General features: G+C 36.9%; 1 protein-coding gene across 4 annotated transcripts in view; it reads right to left on the reverse strand.

The window, feature by feature from the left end:
• The window catches only part of MAST2 (microtubule associated serine/threonine kinase 2), a 194,404-nt gene that overhangs the window by 117,595 nt on the left and 58,188 nt on the right, over positions 1–18,621 (reverse strand). Inside the window, exon 2 of one of the 4 annotated variants that reach the window (XM_075759525.1) lies at positions 11,217–11,375. The exons of the other annotated variants lie outside the window; for them this stretch is intronic. Within the exon in view, the coding sequence (XP_075615640.1) occupies positions 11,217–11,264 (48 nt within the window). The 5' untranslated portion in view covers positions 11,265–11,375. The remainder of the gene's footprint in view (positions 1–11,216; positions 11,376–18,621) is intronic. 4 annotated transcript variants of the gene reach the window in all.

Below are 18,621 nucleotides of genomic sequence, written 5' to 3' on the forward strand. Positions count from 1 at the left end.
CTACCGGTTACATGAGGAGCAGCGTCTGCAGCCACAGGCAGGGTGGTACACGCACATCCCTCGCTAGCCAGAGCAATGAATGACTCACAATTCTTCAAGTCTCACTTCCTCCGCAGGATTCATTCCTTTCTCTGTTATTTGGGACTAAGAGCACAGGGTCACTCTAATTTCATGCTATCAGTCAAGCAGCAGTCTCTTTCTTTTCGTAGTAGAGAAAATAGCTAGTTTCATATTTGAGCTCAAGCTTTTCAGCTGAGGTTAAACGGTGAATGGTTTCTGAAAATTAAAGACAGCCTCTGAGAACCCTGGTCACATCAAGAATAGCAGGTACAGTAACTCAGCTGTTCAAGCCTTAGATGTCAGCAAACTAATTTGCTATCAACTTGATTGTTTTCCTCGAGGCCAAAAAAACCACCATAGCAGCAGCCCTCTTCAAATACACAGGCCAAACTTATTTTTAAATTATATGTAGCACATAAAAGATTATGTTTTGAAGATGTAATTTCATTTGCAGGAAAAGTAAATTTAAAGATTACACCTTGAATTTTGCAACCCAGAGTCCTATCCGCAGAAGCATAGGAAAAAACAGCAGAGCAAAGAAAAAAGGTGAATTTACTCTCATAACAGACAATCCATAAATTGCAACAGCAGTAGCTTCAGAAGACCATTATTCCCCAAAATAAACAATAACAGCTACCCAAAATGTGCGTGTGGATGAACGAAATAAAAAGCGAGATGCGAGTAGTCTTCTGTAAATAAAAGGCAGGTTATACTTTCAAACCTGAGAAATAACACCCTTAATAAATGTTCCAAATCTTCCTTATACGTATTATAGTTTTGCACAAATTAGCCTAAGGGAGAGGGAATATTGAGAGGAATAAAGCACATGGCTTAGACAGCTCATTAATCTTTCTTATTACTTAATTCTAGCTTTACAAGGCCATGAAGCAGATTACTGATCCACCATACGTGTGAAACAGCCTGCCCAGTCATCCAAAATAATGGGAGCGACTGTTCAAAATTCTCTTTCATTTTACCAGACTGCACCAGTTTCAGAAATTTAAGTCAAAAAGTCACATTCTACAAAATTTTGGAAAATGCAGAGAAGAGCGTCATCTCGGAGACATACAGGACTGCAGCTGTAATGCTATTGTTAGAAACTGCTCTTAAAATTACTCTGTCTTGACTTGCACCAAAAATTCCTTCAAGACTGGGCATGCAACGATCACAAGGAAGCAGTCACAGCTGCTAAGAATGCCAAGAGCATTACAAATGAATAAATCCAGTTTTATTCTCTCCCTTGTTGGCTCGTACTAATATTATCTATGATTAAGTCAGTTGTCATTTCTACTATACACACATCTACTCCTTAAAAGGTTGTTTCTAGAAGAATTGACAGCTGACATCAATGCTACCTGACCACCAATTTTATTTATAAAAACCTTTAAACATCGTTTATTCAATTTAAAACTGACCAATGAAGCCCAGCATAATTTTGGTGAGTTTTGGGACCCTTCTGGTCTATCCTACGTAGAAGTTATATAAAATGACGTGCGTCTCATGAAAACCTCTGGACCTGCTCACCAGCTCCTGTCAATTCAGTGCACTACTAATGCACACTGTGAACAAAAGATCAAAGCTTACAAAGAAAATTATATTGAAACATATTGTTTTAGAAACAATCTCTGACACTGTAGTTGGACCAAGAAAAGGTACACGGTCAGCTCAATGTTAACATCAGCATGTATCTCCTAACAGTCCAAAGGGTTCTGTTTATTCCATGAGGTTAGTTTCTCACCAACTCCCCAGTCGTGAAGTATTTGGGAAGCGGACAGGCAGAAACAAAGTTTTGGTGGTTGTTTTTGAGAAGCACTCTGCATGTCTCCAGTTGCTTTGTCAACATTAGGCTAAGACTTTTGACACATCAACAGAATTTTATCTTTACAATTGTGTATTTCTCAACTAATTTAGACAAAAAAAAAAAAATAATCTGTGTCAGACCAGTCCCTCAAGAAGGCTGGATGGCTTGGCAATCCCTGAAATAAGACTAAGTTTCCTAACAGTAAAGCTCTAGGGGAAAGTCCTAGGGAAGAGAAACTTTTCAGCTCCTCAAAAATTAGATCTCTGGGGAGACCTCAGAGCAGCGTTCTAGTACCTAAAGGGGTCTACAGGAAAACTGTAGATGGACTGTTTACAAGGGCATGAAGTGATAGGACGAGGAGTAATGGCTTTGAACTAAAAGAGGGTAGATTCAGATTGGATACAAGGAAAAAAATCTTCACTATGATGGTGGTGAGACACTGGAACAGGTCGCCCAGAGCAGCTGTGGATGCCCCCTCCCTGGAAGTGTTCAAAGCCAGGTTGGATGGGGCTTTGGGCAACCTGGTCTAGTGGAGGGTGTCCCTGCCCATGGCAGGGGAGTTGGAACTAGATGGGCTTTGAGATCCCTTCCAAACCAAACCATTCTAGGATTCTGTGATTCTATAAAAAAGCCTCAAGAACGGAGGCGTCTCCCATCTTCCCCTAAAACTGCAGCAAGTCCATTCCACGTAGATCATGTGAAAACACTCTCAGAAATTGAAAGCATAAGCAATCAATTTTAAAGATATTTAGTAATTAGTCCTAAAAGGAATTCCAAGCATATAAAGCTCCCTTGCCTTCATCTAGTTTATGACTGATAGCATCTGTAACCTCACAAGGCATCCATTAAGTTCAGTAGTTAATTACATCTGCTCTGAATGGACATTATTTACAGAACAAACAGATGTAATTTTTCATTGCCTCATGTAGACTAGCTAAGCATTTCAGCTTACCCCTCTCAAATCACTGCTGCTCAACAGAAGCAGGGATGGAGGGACAGGCAAAGAGTCTGATCATTTTTTGCAAAGGAGGAGTTAAAGGCCACATGATGAGCACCACATGAATATTTGGAATAAGCAGATGCCAGCCAGTATTTACATCTTTGTAAGCAGACAACAGAATTTTAACTTTTCTTTTTGCCCTCAAAAGTTAGCGGTCTCTGATACTGCTTATGTCTGCTGGAGTCCAAGCTGCAGCCAAACTGAAATATAAATCCTTGATAGAAGTGATGAAAGAAAGGGCTTTGTTGCTTCATTCCCAGGTAATAACTATTTTTTTTTACAGCAAAAGCAAATGGTCGCAGAAGTTTGATATTTGTATTATGTGTATAGGAAGACATTCATCCCCTGGAAATATGAGGTGGTTACACACTTAGTGCGACTCATTTCAGAGTTATAACACAAAGTATTGCTACAACTCCCTTTTTATAATTAGTTCTGGAAAACAACATTTTCAGTGGAAAAACAAACATTAAATTGAAACATGCTCCTATCATCTCTTTCACACATACTTTCAAACAAGTATTTTTATCTGCTTAGGAATATTTAAAATAACCATAAAGACAAAAAAAAGGGGGCAATTAAATGGTCCTCTCAATTTTAGTGAGGTGGAACTGTGATAACCACCAACCTTATCCTAATTTTAAAATTATAATCTTGGACTATCTGAATTTCAAGGGAACAACAATGCCTGTCATGTTCACATGCAACAATGCTCTGAGGTGAAATATAAAATGGGAACCTGCAAAGTGGTGCTGGGCCAAACCCAAGACGAATTTACAGATCAAACTGAATGGGTGAAAGGTTTATACTGGTGTGTGCAAGACAATCTTCAGGCTTAGAGGACGTGGAACGTATCTTGGGAAAGCAACATCTTATTGCTTTCAAAATGAAAGGTGACAGAGCTGGGAACCACAGGCACTGACTGACCTCATCCCAGGGCATATTTTTAAATAACCACATCCAGGCCTATCCTTCAGGTGTATCATAAATTGTGCAAATGTCAAGTGAACTAAGGTTTTGGGATCTCTAAGATTTCTCATATGAAAAAGCATGTGATATACCTAACCATCTTTCACAGATTTATTTCTGAACAACCTTACATTTAATACAGTTGGATCATTCAGACATACTTGGTGCCAAGAGATCTGTTTCAGAGTAAAGGAAAATTCATCCCCAATTAAAGTACTGGTAAAATACAGGCAGTCACTCCCAAAGCACAGATTTGAGAAACTGCAGACTGTGCCTAATGACTTTTAGTTCTGATGGGTGATTAGTGTGCTCTGTAATGGACTGACAGAAACAGCTGATTCTATTACAAGGCCATGTTCTGGCTAGGATTTTCTTTCTGTTGCATTTAAATTATAAATATGAGTTCTCTTGAAAATACATGAAGACAAAAGATATTAATCAATCTCTAAAACTTCTGTCTTCTGTCCTTTACCATACTTCAAATTAGACCAAACACTGACTTCATCATCAGGAAAAGCCTCTCAGGTGTTCAGGACCATCTGTGCCATCATTACTCTTCCATACTATGAAGCACAGAGTTCTCTTCATCCTTTATGTCTTCGGGAAGAAACCGCAAGTTTTTCTCATTCAGGAATGTGTCAGCTTCAAAGGCAAATTTTAAGGTATGTTCTAGTTTGTACCGATGGGTACAGAAGACATTTCTGAAGTCTTTGCAAGACTTGCAAATGCATCAAAAATTGTCATTGAACAGTCCTTTTCTCTAAAGAGGATTTGGGAATGGGCTTTTCCTGAACCTGACAGATCTCACAACAGCTCATCTAATCACCATCGTTGTTCACACTTTCAGATTCAATGCATGGTTAAGGCATTCAGCTTACAATAGCTTCTGGGTAGTCAAAAAGTCTTTAATACATTGGGTTTAACTCAACGTCCTTACTGTACTGGAGGAGAACTGGAATAGCAGAATCTACGTCCGTGCTTCTCTAAAACACACTTCATACAACTTACAAACAGTTATATGTACTGGAAAGAAAAAGTAGCATGTAAAGCGTAAACCATATTGCAGGCAAATTTTTAGTACATCAAAAAAATTAAGTACAGAAGTAGTGCAAGCACCTAAAACCCAGCTGTATACCTCTGCCCAACTCTCACTGTTGTTTTTCAGCAGTTCTGCTGCAATTTTCTTTTGCCTATCTCACTCCACTATCAGTCCCAATTCAATAGCTTTTCACAGAGTAGAAGTTACAATTTTTATGTGCTTGCCATTTATGTTAGAGGACAATTTATACAAAGAATAGTTGTTGTAGATATTAAACCACTTAATTTTCATGATACTAACTCATGAGAAAAAATTCTTGTAAGACTTTGGACAGAACCTTTTGCATTTTTGTTTGAAAGGGATCAAATTACAAAGAAAAAGCTAAACAAAAAAAAGTTTAGTGACCATCTCTGAAGAAATAACATAAATAGCTTGCAAAGTGAGACTCAAAATTTAACTTTGCAACAGCAACCTTCTACCTATATGCTCTTTGGTACAATAAGCTGTCTTCTCCAAGAAAATCCTTAGTTTATTTCCTTTAACTGTTTAACTCATTAATCCATATTTAAACATGAACGTTTTCTCTCAGCCAGGGCTGCCACAAGCTGCATGACTCACCAAATTCTCATAAGAGAAGTGCAACTTCAGCAGCCAGAACCAAGGATTAATAAAAGAATCAAGTGACCCTGTAAAACCATTCATTGCATACACAAAACCTGAATTAAGTTCATTCATTCTCCTCTAAATTCTGTGATTACTGATGTTTTTCATTTCAATAAAACAGTTTAGAAATTGATAAAATAGCACCAACATATTCTGACTTTTTTTTTTTAAATATTTTCACTTTTTCGTTTCTCATGAAGTAAAAGCACAGCAAAGAAAAGGTGGTTATTCCCCTTTAAATCCTATTCTTGGGGCTAAAACATTACACTAAACTCACTGCTGCATTTTAAGCATTTCAGTTTAGGTAAGAGGAAAGATACACCTACAGACAGAAGCTTTCAGGATCTAAGGGTTTATTTTTAATATGAACTTTGTGTTTGTTGAATTCAGAATTTTAACATCGGAAAGCAAAACCACCATCTAGTCCAGAAATTACAGATGACTGGCTATAGGGGACTTACATTACATAAACTCAAAGTAATCCCAGTGCAGTTTCTGGGCTTGCCCCATATTTACGTATATGCTAAGTGACATTTTAGACTTAACATCTTAAAGGGTCTTTTCTCACTTAGATAATAAAAAAAGGCGAGTCACAGGTAACACTCTTGGGTTTTTTCACTGTCATTAATTGCCCACTATCATCTTAAATAATAAATTGGATTGTTTTCTGCCCATCATTTATTTTTATAGAAGTATTTATCTTTGAAACAAATTAAAACATCAGCTTGACATTTATCAAAGAAAAATTCTGAGATGTCTCACACAGAGACAAGAACTATCAGAGGTTTGACCAAAAGAATTAGCTATCTTCAGAGGGGAAAAAAAAGCAGTTTTTCAGATGTAGTATGTCCTCTGTCTTACTAGGAGGTGAGTCCCTGGGAAAATGCACTGCTTTGTTAACATGGTGTTGGAATATATTTCAGCTGGAGGTGAAGCAACTCAAATGATACTCCCTCCTTTGCCTGAAGCTGTAAAAAGCTAGCCAGCATTTATGCCTAGTCTGCTTAAACTGCAATGTACAACTTGCTTAAAAAAAATAAAATCAATAGACATTATGCCTACTTATTTAAAAATCAATAAACATAGTTGACTAAAATATTCTTTTAATTTTCCCAGTAATTATAATTGAATATTTATAAGCCTCTCTACCCAAGTTTAACATTAAACACAGATATACATGGAGCATTTAAATGTGTACTAGTTCTAGGAAGCAGAATCTGTACTGTAAAACAAACTAGAAAGAATTATTTGTAAAATAACTACCTGAAGAGTACTAAACCTTATTTTCAGTCTTCAAGTTTTGCTTATTTCAGTATACTTAAATAGCATTCCACTGCCTGTCCAGTCCTAGAGAAATAATGTACAGGATATAAAACTGACAAAGCAAATGACTGACAAAAAGAAGATGATATTTTCAAAACAATATAGGGACCTCACTGCACAAATTTTCATTAATTTCAATGGAAAGAGTGGGAAATAAAGGCAATTGTACTGTTTGAAAATCTCCATCTGTGCTTTTCTTCATACCTAACAGGCTTTTGCCTTCATGGGTTCTGGTATTCCTATCAAGGTAAATAAGTCCCTGAAGCCTGAGAAAGGCAGAGGGCAAGAAAGGGCTGAGAAACCTAACAGGCAAATTAACAATATAACAGCAAGGTCCAGGAGAGGGAAATGAATATGCCTACACCACCACTTCGCTGCCCTGTGCAATACCAAGCAATGGAACAAAGCAGAACATACAAGTGCTTCCACATTAATTCTAGAAGCCTGAAAAAGAAAACAAAAATATACTTGGCATCAACCAACGGCCCTCTGTGACAGGCATCCTGCATACCTACTCACAAGAGGATAACCTATGGGATAAAGTGTTGTCAGTATCTACTTCTGAGGAATACTGGATTAAGATGTATGGGCAGGGAAGTCGCTCTGTACATAAAGTTTACCAAGATAAAAATATTACAGAAGAAAAGCATCATGGAATCTTTGTGAGCAGGAACCCCAGACTGTAACAATAATAACCCTGCAGTTCCGGGACTGTACTACCAACTCTCAGCTCAGGACAGTGACAACAATCAGGAAACATTAAATAAGGTGAGGGAAGCTGCAAAGTTAGGACAAGTCATTAAGATAAGCAATAGAGAGAATATTTTGGACATAATATATAAGTGCTTCCTGGAAGACCAGTTTGAATTCCAGGAAGAGATGCTATTATGGATTTGGTCTCCAGTCTTCTACATTTTTTTTAAACTTTTAGCACCCCCAGCAAAACTCTGTCTTGACTTTGGTGCAGCATTCTTCTTGGGCAGATGCCTTCAGTCCCAAAAGGTTCATTGGTTCCCATTGCACCTAATCCCTCCTTTACACCACCATCTCATCCACACATCGGGGCTGCTAATCTCTTCTTGCCTACCAAGTCCTACACATGGAGCTGGCAGGTACTACAGAGAATGTTATCACAGAAATCTTATATTTCAGTGTCCCACTTGGCAACCTGAATTTAGCCTCAAGAGTATCCCTCCTTGAGCATCCTACAGCTGTTGTTTTGTTGAGTCTGTGGGGGTTTTTAAATGCTGACATGAGATATTCTCTGTCTTCACTGATGACAGCCAACCTTTTTGTTGTCTACTGTTCACTGTACAAATTAGAAAATTCTGTTACTTGCACTCCTGCATCTCTGAATAGGCTAAGCATTCCCAGTATCCCATAGGCTTGAACAGAAAGCTGGGTAATGTTTTAAGCATGTGAAACATGTTATGGAAGTGAAAAAAAAAAAAAACAAATGCAAAAGATCAGAAATAAATTATTTTATTACAGCAAAATGTTAGATAGGAGACCTCAAGGTTTTCCATTAATGCCAGCACACAGTACCTTAGTACATCCTACACAAGACCAAACATGCAGATTTTCTGTAGATCCCTAGCAGTGTGAGGAACTTACTAGGTGAGTGGTCAACACAATACCAGATTCAATAGATACACAACTAACTACTCATACACCCATGTAAGGCCAAACTAGCACTAATTTCAAAAAGAACAGGGGAGAAACTGTGAACAGTTTACTGAAAACAATGTACAGCTGGCACTTGGGAAAAAAAAAAAAAAGGCAAACAAGCTGTTAGGCAGCATCAAGAACAGGATGGAACATAATATGAAAATTATTATAATGCCATTAGCTCAATCAGAAACACATCAGCAGCTATGATGCCATGTCTGGTTCTGGTCATATCATTCACAAAGACAAATCCCAGACTCCTAGCCAAGACAGCGAGCTACTATTCTTAAAATTCATTTTCCTATGTAATATATACTTGAGCCTGAAACTGGGGGGGGGGGGAACCACCATAAACCCAAGCACCCGCTTTAAGGAACAAGTGTTCAGAAGAGAGAAAATAACTAGTCCTTCTAGCTAAAAGAGGAGAGGTAGCTTCAGAGGCCTGCAGTGTGGCAGCACAGGCATTGAGCAGTGCCTTCCACAGTTCAGCACAGGAGCATCTCCAGTTCCTCTAAAAGAAATGAATATTCAACTGCTGGCAGCTATCATTCCAGCAAAAGTAGTCCTTGGCTGCAGCGAAGACAGTCTCTTGGATTCATTGAGTAAAATCAAGTGAGAATTCCCATGGAAGGAAAGCGACTCAGAACAAAGGACAATGCTGGCACAAGAAATAATGCATACAAATGGGTGCATGTAAATGTGCTGGAAATGGAAATTAAAAGTTCCTAGTTTTCAGACGACCATGCTTCTGAAACAGTGACAATACAGATTATGAAGTACCTACATTCTCTGTGGTCCTAAAGAGATACAATTGGACAGCGTATATATGCTATTCCATACATATGTATACATACCCACACAATTTCTATGAATACACGTACATATAAAGAAATTCTATTTTCTTGAGATAAATGGAAAGCTCATATATTTTCATTTATACATATGCAAGCTTCAAAGAAATCAGAAGAGTAAATTTTGTTCCAATGCACTGATGCAGCACAGACTGCAGTATTATTTGTAACACCTTCTATTACATCTGACTTCTTTCTTTGGAAAACAAAAGGCTTAAAAGCCACAGGTTTCTGGAATGCATTTTCTAGATGCACAATTTAAGGAGGCATTCAAAAATGGCCTACTATATATATAGTAGGCAAACTGTGAAAGCTTAGCACAAGAAGAATTTTCCTAATCTGCTTAAGGACAGGATTTTTTTTTAGTGACAACATGGCCGCTGCTATATGCCTGTGTTTCTCTGCACTAAGCCTGTTTGCTTTTTGTTTTCTGTTTAGTTTGATTCTCTGGGGGGGATTAATTGTTTTTTGCTTTTTTGCCTTCATGGTAGGATCGCTTTATTATCTGATTTTACGGCTGCCATTGCCATTTTCTGTTGGGGCACTTTTTTGTTTGTTTTGTGGCTCATCTTCAGTGAATCCTCTCTAGTTACATACAACCTTTTTGGCTTTTTACTCCACTCTTAGTACACCGCGCTACAAGTTATGCTATGAGAGATTAGCTGCAAGACTATCAGTCCCAATTTTCAGCAAGCGAAGACTACAGAAGGATTTGTCTGCTGCTGATACGCTGAGGTCTCAGCTGAAATACTTCTTAAGCCACAAATGTGTCATTTGGGATGGAGCTAAATCGCCACGTCCTTTCACAAGAGGATGCACTCCACGAGTAGGAATAAAACTGCTGAAGACGACACCATGGATCAGGATTTTCTCTAGCAGAAGAAAGAGCTACCAAGTATCCAAAAGTGTTCTCATTTGACTCCCATTCCACCAGCAACTATCATGAGCTGCTATTTCAGGTTTTTGCATCTCTAAACAGTAAGGCTTTCACTATTGAAAAAAGAATTAGCACCTTTACGTTAATCAATGAAAATATTTACCTTAATTTTGACTCAGCTATTAATTTCCATATTACATATACTTACGATATAAACTTTGGAAATACATTGGTTGATTAATCTCCACCATTAATACTGCAATAAAAGAAGAGTGACAGGTCTCTCCTGATCAGCTTCTGGAGATGAAGATGCAAAACTTTATAAACTGAGAAAGTTTCAGATCTTCTAACAGTGATTGCTGGCAGTGTTATTTATGCATCAGCATCTTCTATTACTTGTAAAAATTAAAATTCTATGTTCTCTGGGGAAAGTTCTACTTTGCCCACCACTAGGGGAAAAATGGAGTCTATCTGGCTATTCTTTTAGTATTAGCTTGTTGTTATGTTTTGTGCATCAGAAGGTAACCTCCCACGTCCAAAAATCAATTTATTGTAAAATTACATCACTGGTTGACAGGTTTTCCCACTTTTGTCTTCTGCAATGCTTTTCTCTCTCTGTTGAAAGTTCAAATTGTGTTTATCAAGTGTTCTTATTCAATATTTTGCTGTCAGTGGAGTTCTAATCTCTTTTCCACAACTAGAAGTTACTATCACAATAATCCCAGTGGCACATTGGCTGCCCTTGCAGATTGCAATGAAGTTTTTCCCATTGTTTTGAGATTGTGCTTGAGGAACAGCATAAATGGCCTTACTTCTCAGTTAATTCTCACACTGCCTGCAAACCAGGCCATGGTCAAACTATTGCGAGTGATCAGGGAAGGACAGGACACAAAGCTGCTACATCCAAGTCAGATCCAGTAGCTAGCCACATGCACAGCTACAAGTCCATTACAAGCCTTACTTACATTATCTTCATTAACTTTCTTAACACTCGCCTGCTCTGGTGAATTCATCTGATGTTGAAAGCTGACTTCTGTTTCTATTTGTTCTGAGGTTGGAATTCCATCAAATTTGCAGCTATGTCTTTAATCGTCCAGACCAAAATAGTATAGATGAATTTTTACCTGGATCAAAAATAGGAGACCTTATTCACATTAGTAATGTTAGCACTTTTCTTCTAATATTAGTACTAACATTTGTATTTTTCTTGTTAAGCTAATACTGTACAAATGATAGATCTACTTTGTATATAGGCGATCCTGTGGCATTAGGTGTATTATGTGATAAATATTCTTACTTGATACTCATATTTTTAGTTTAAAATTTTCATGAGCTGATCTCCATATTATGATTTTATATTTCCACCAGACTACTCATATAGCTATTATGCGAGTTCTTTAAGGAATTATGATTCACATTCTGATATCTCTTACACTGTTTAACATGTCAAAATAAATAGTAGAAAAATCCTTTTTAATGCAAGGAATATCTGCATGGATATTGCACAAATCTTTATCAACTGAAATATTATTTGAAGATTTCCATTCCAAAGCAATTACCACTCCTGCAGAAAAAAGCAGCTGATGAAACAGGGGGCAAAAAAGATCAGTACTTAATCCATTATCACATCCCAGTAATGCTAATCTAGGTGTAAGATTAATTTGGACTTCAAACATATTAAAGCGGCAAAATAAGATTTGCTTCCAGAAATGTTCAAAAGACAGTATAGCCATATGATCAGATTCAACATTGACTGCAACCTTTCGTCCATAATGTGCATTTGAAACCAACTCTTTCAGTTTATAATTTATCTCGGAAGTTTAATAAAAGATAATAGAAACAGATAGTCTATGGAAACATTTACAAGACCTAAACATGGATTTTAATATGAGAAACAAAACTTAACCATTAAGTAGATCATCTTCTCTGGCGGGGCAATTAAAAGAGAAGGAACATATTTCCAAAGCAATCCCTTCAGTATTTCTCTCATATAAATTTATAAAAAAGATTGGGATGTAGCATTTTCTTTGGTTCTATCTATGATTTTTCTATTCTTTTTAATTCTATGTTTTTCCCTAAAAACTTGACAGCTACTTGACAATTCAATTCTGTAAACATTTGTTTTGGGCTGCCTGATCTTAACAGTTGAGTGTATTATTTCTAAAGTCTTTTTTTTTCCCAAACATACCAATTCAATAACCTATCAGCTTATTTCCCTGTGGTAATGGTGAATAACCTCGACGTATCTTACTACTGTTAAATCTAAAGTTAACTGGTTTTAAATTTGCTGGTTTTTCATTTTTGTTTCACTGGCTTTGATTTCTGCTCAATTTATAAAGGCAAACACTGCTTAGCAGATTCTGACAGGTATCTTTTTTTTATTTGGGATTTCAAACTTCTCAGTTTACCTACCACTGACCCAAGAACTCATTCCAATGTAACAAGAATTAACATTGTGTGTAAGGATTCAGAAGTGAAGACACTGCAAGACTCTGGTCTTCAACGTCCTTCTGGGTTCTGACCGTTTCTATGGCCTGCCTCATGGCTTTCAATATTCATCTTTCTGTCTCCTTAATTTTCTGTCACTTAACAGAGCTCTCACGTCACCTGGCCAGTACTGAAACGTCGGTTCAAACATATACCTATTTTTTAATGCTACATATATTAGAAGACCAAAGTCTTGTTAGCCCTACTCCATCTTAGAGTCACATGTGCCAAAATCTTTTGCTTGATGCTTTGCTTGAGTTTGGTTTACCTTCTGCTAGCAAAACCAGAAAACAATTTGTAAGCTTCCCGCACAAAGTGAGGCAATGATGGTTTTTGGCAGGGAGGGGACAACACGCATCTTTTTGTTCCTACTTGTCCTTTAACATTTCAACATGCATTATTCTCATATTGCCTCATTTTAATTAAAATGGATATTCTCTGAATTTGATTTAAAATTTTAACCTTTAAAAACTAATATCACATTCAAAGGCTATGAATGTTTATCTCTACCTTATTGCGCTCTCAGCTGTATTTTATGTTCTTTAGAGTTACTTTGACTCCCTTGTCTACATTTTTCAAGTACAAGTCTTTAAGATGCCCTCTGTTTGGAAAAATCTTTACTCCGTTCATGGGATTAAGCACAGTCTTTTGCTGTAACTTAAAATATACATTTGCATAGTTAAAATACATTTAAAATACATTTGCATAGTTGAAAGACTGTGTGAGAGAACAGACACAAGAAGATTTTGAGAGGCACGTTAAATAAAAGCCTATAGTATTGCTCAAGCTGTTCCAAAATATTGTGCTTAAAACCAATTTCTAGCCATAACACCAACTATCAATCACTATCTGTTACACTAACAAAAGGATTTTATTCTATTTTTGCTTTTTTAAAATTGACACACATCCAAGACCAAAAGTGGCAAAGAATGTGGGATACGACAGACATTTAGGAAAGAATCACCATTCATTTGAAGAGTTATAGAAGATTCCCCACCACCACCCCGTATTTGTGTAGCATAATACAGTCCCTAAACCTGTAGGAATTTCATTTTTTTTGAGAGTTCTATTACAACTGACTTGGCACCTCAAACTGTTTGAGCGCCTGCAGCTTTCATATATAATTTGGGTCACCCATCCTTCCCCATCCTAACAACTTGTTCCACACAAGATGACTGTAAATGTATGCCAGACTTTGGTTCGTGAAAACAAACAGCGTGCATTTCTTCGTTTTTATATTAAAAAAACCCCAAAAGCCAAATCAACCAATTCCATAAAAACACTCAGCAAAGATCCAAAAGCGCAGCCCATGTACAAAGGTAGATTATTTTTATTTTTACAGCTAAATATCTTGCTGTGTTGTGGTTTTTTTTTTTCCTTCATGAGAGCAGGGGAGCTCTTGAAATACCAAAAGGAATTATTTTAATGCTTTCTCAAACCTGCCTCCTAGGAGTTTAGAAGCACTAATTCTTCACCAGGAATACTTGGGGAGAAGTTGTATTGGCTAGCTGGGGGGGGGGGGGGGGGGGGGGGGGGGGGGCGGGGAAAGCAACCATTCTATTTAAAACATCACTTCTCCTCTCAAGTGGTCAGGTTTCATTTGCACAATGCACCCTGCTGCCATTAATTTAGCTGCCCTCTAATCAAGCTCACTTCCTGAAATAAAAAGTAGAGAATATTGAAATGATTGTTGTTAAACTCCAAAGTTTTCATAAAACAAAAGAAACTTGAGTATGAAGCCTCAAGTCCCATTATACAACACACTCAGCGATGCTGTTTGACTTCACTTGCAGAAAAAGTAGGATCTGCACACTGGGGCTTAAGGATAAATGAGGAATAACGAAGGGAGGCAAAGCCCTCTTATGAGAAAGCTTTAATTTGGGGAAAATTTGTGAATAATAAAAGTAGTGGTTTCTTGAAATACTCACATTCATCTGATACTGGTGAGCAGCACATAGAGACCCAAGAAATCAGAGTTTTCAAGAACCCAAGACACCAATACTAGACTGCTTTCTTTAAAATACCAGTGTCTATACTAAGGGTATTTAAATTCATTTTCTTCAGGAAGAAACTAGGTCACCTGAGGATTAAGGAATAAATGAATGAAAGCCATACACCAATCTCTTAAACAATAAGAAAACACAGTTGTTTCTGGTTGAAAGGTGAAGTTAGTAAAACTGTTTGTTAGCTTTATATTGTCTGCCAAAAACACAAGGAAGGAATGGAAATCACTTAATCCAGTAATTCACTTAGTAAAGACCAAGAGAACTACCGCCTCTCACAAACAAGTGAAAAATAAGAAGACGTTATATGCCACGCAGCAACCAGACTAACCTTCTCTGAAGTCATTGCAACTTTACCATAAATGTTATTTTGTTTGATTTTTTTTTTTAAACAGAAAAAAATATTGTTATCTTGTGGTACACAAATGATACACAAAAAGATGAAGTTATTTGTGCAAGTGATGCAAGGCAAGGTCTACCCGAAACCCCTCTCATTCCACTGCCTTCAGTTTTATGCAAGTTACGTGTGGGCTAGCTTTCAAGAAATTGTTCTTTTTACAAAGTGTGAGTTAAGTGCATGGAAAATTGTCAGTTCCCACCAACATCACATGAAGTACCTCTCAGCTCCCTATTTAGACACATAACTCGATTTTGTTACCTGGCTACAATTGCCTCCCCATCGCTATCAAAAAGAAGGAATTCTCTTACAGTACCATTTTTAGGTAACTTGTTTCACCAAGATTGCTGCAATCCATACAACCAGGCAAGGTACAAGCTATTTCTCTTGATTCATGGTAAATCAATATTATGTTTCCAGCACCACACAACTAAATTACATCTATTGCGTCTGCTGCTGAAAGTTGTATGTAAGGGCATGTTTTTTCTTTAGTATTTCATTTTTATCAGTCCCAATGGTACTACATTGCATTCTACGTTATATTATGCCTTAACAAAAATGATTTTACTACATCACTCCATCATCTGTCTAAACTTAATCAAGCACAACATTGCTTTCTGAAAGTCTACAGTAGTCTCATGTCCCCGAGGGGCTTTCTTCATGGTAGCCACTTTGGAAGAAAAATATCAGCTCTGCACTGTCAAACTATCACGATTTACAAGCAGGCAGTCACTGGCACACAGCAAAACTGTCCCTATCATAGGGCTGTTAAAAAAAACTTTAATATTGGTCTATTTCAATACAACAAGTTTTGCATGCTATTTCATCGATAAATGTTTTGAGACACAAAGTACAGCAGAACTGTCAGCTTTAAATTTGGTCCACAGAGTTTTAAGGTAGGGCCTGCCAAAACAGTCAACAAGCTAAGAACAGGAAGCTACATGACATTCACATTTAAGAAAGGAAGAGAAGATAAAAGCTAGAAAAACAAGTAGTAAATGACTGGAGACCATTAGAGAGAATAAGTTGTCAGCCCACAGCCTTTGTAATCCTCATATCAACCTGAAATGTAAAATCACTCATGTCCCTGTTTAAGTCACCTCCAATCTTTTTCTTGCCCTTACCTTACCACAATCCATTCCTCTGGCCTTTACATTTATCCTTGTTGTTTAAGTTTTTTAAGATCCTAATCCCCTCCCAACAGGCACCCAACAATTAGCCCCCACAGGGGAATCTCTTTTCTAGTGGGTACACATTCTTCCACCTTGGCCAAATTGTTCACTACTATTATGAAAAATAAAGCTAAATTACACTCTTTTTTATTGTTACAGTGAAGGAGATGACTGCATACACCTAAAGACAAAAAGCAGCATGATATTAGAAACACTTTATAACAGTCTGAGGGCCACATATTTCCTGGGAAAGATATGACCATGGGTTTGGTTTGTTTGATTTCAAACCAATGTAGCCTGGAGTCATTCCCAGCGTGTACAAGTCACAGAACAAATGGAGCAGAAAGGACCTTCTTCATGGACTACACTAACCTACCCCAGCGACATCCCATCTCATTTCATTTTTTTGGCTGCCAACACAAGTGACATTTATTAGCCTATGCTGATATAAAACAAGTGATAAATGTCAAAGTCAATTAATATTTTCATATTTTGATGGAAGTAATTTAAAAGCAATTGTATCAGGTTACAGTTGTTTAAGCTATGCCGTACAATAGCCAATAATTATATTCATCCTCATTCCAAACATGATTTCATCACACTAATAACCAAGAGCATTTTGGAAAGAGAAACCTTTGGCTACAAAAGCATCTGTTGTGCTAAAACAATCCGATTTAAAAGGAGCATTGCCATTAGCAAAATGAGTCATTTATAGATTTGAGCAAAGACAGGTAAAACCGAAGTTGAACCACTTTCTATCCAGAGAATTACTTGTTTGCATTCATAGACAAAGCGCTGCCAACTTCAAAAGCCCTGATGTTAATGATATGCATCTCATCTCCAAAGAGAAGCAAGAATACAAAACCATAAATGCAACAGTTTATTTATGAAAGAAGAAATTCATTAGAAGGATAGCAAGAACTATGTCAGGATAGTCTGCATACAAAGGAGAAGAATTGAATGCCTTATTCACTACATTATGAAAAGCCTGCAGTAGAATACTTCACCCGTTGTCCGCAGCAGACATGTCAGAACACATGGAAAAATGTACCTTATTACCTTCGGACATATCAATATAATTGATGTGGAATAATAGTTAAGGACAGTGAGGTTGAATGTTAGAATGAAGGATCATCAAAATCTGAAACAACTTACTACTTTTTACTGGATATCATTCTTGATCCTTAAAGCAAAAAGAGAAACTTCAAAGTTTAATCATATACAAGCATTTATATAACATGTCTTGTATTATGTATTTATGCCATAGTATACAATAATTGAATTCAAACTGAAATTAGCTTTCTAGTATGGAATAAATAAGACTAGCAAATTCAAATTAATCAATAGATTCATAACCTACCAGTCTTTCTTTTTGGCTCCAAATCACAAAACTAAAAATGTGATTTGTAATAAATTTTCCAAATAGAGATAATGATTTCAAAGCTCATTAGCCAAGTTTAAGGAACTCTGTGCTGCATTATTTACAGTATAAATACAATGTTTTCACAAGAGATGAGTAAAGTGAAAATGCACGTTTCTAAAGCATACCTGGCTACATTAAGCCTAGTCTAATAAATCATTTCCATGCCACTTGAATTTCCTGTATTTTGGGGTGGCTTTTATTTTGTTTAGCAATTTCTTTCAAATGTGCCACATATAACAGGAGTTATACTACTTAACCTGTATGATAATTAAGAAAAACCTTTAACGAGTAGAAACACGAACATTCAGATAGCAAAATTTTAGTAAATCCACAAAAACCAACCCCATTTCTTCAGTTCCCAAAAGAGTCTGTAAACTTTAAACAGTTTGCTCCTGTAAGAAAAAAGGCTGCTAAAGTATATTTGCAGATTTGAAAATTCAGAATATATTCACACAGTTGAACACAAACTACAGGGAACACCTAAACTGTCTTGGATGCTAAGACAAAAATAGTTGCATTTGCACACTGCTCTGGTGGGCAAAAAGACTCAGCTGCTCACATAGCTGCTGAATAAATAATCCAGATACCTGCATCTCACTGGTGTGCCAAGTATGCGTATTAAAAAAGTCTAGGGTATGCAACTCTTAAAAAATAAACTTCATTTGAAGATTTAATATCATATACTTCAGAGAGTAACACAAAAACACCACAGACATTTTGCACAGATGCTTTAGGGTCTACAAATTACTCCATATTTTTTAATAATAGCTTCTAGAAATCAAAGAACAACCAACCTTGAAAAGCCTATCCTGTCTTGATCCCAGAAATGGTAAAATTTCGTACCTTGTAGAAGTCCCGTAAATACTAATTGCCTGGGTAAAGCAATAC

The sequence above is a fragment of the Balearica regulorum genome, chromosome 8 (assembly GCF_011004875.1).
Source record: "Balearica regulorum gibbericeps isolate bBalReg1 chromosome 8, bBalReg1.pri, whole genome shotgun sequence".
In the NCBI taxonomy this organism is placed as follows: Eukaryota; Metazoa; Chordata; class Aves; order Gruiformes; family Gruidae; genus Balearica; species Balearica regulorum.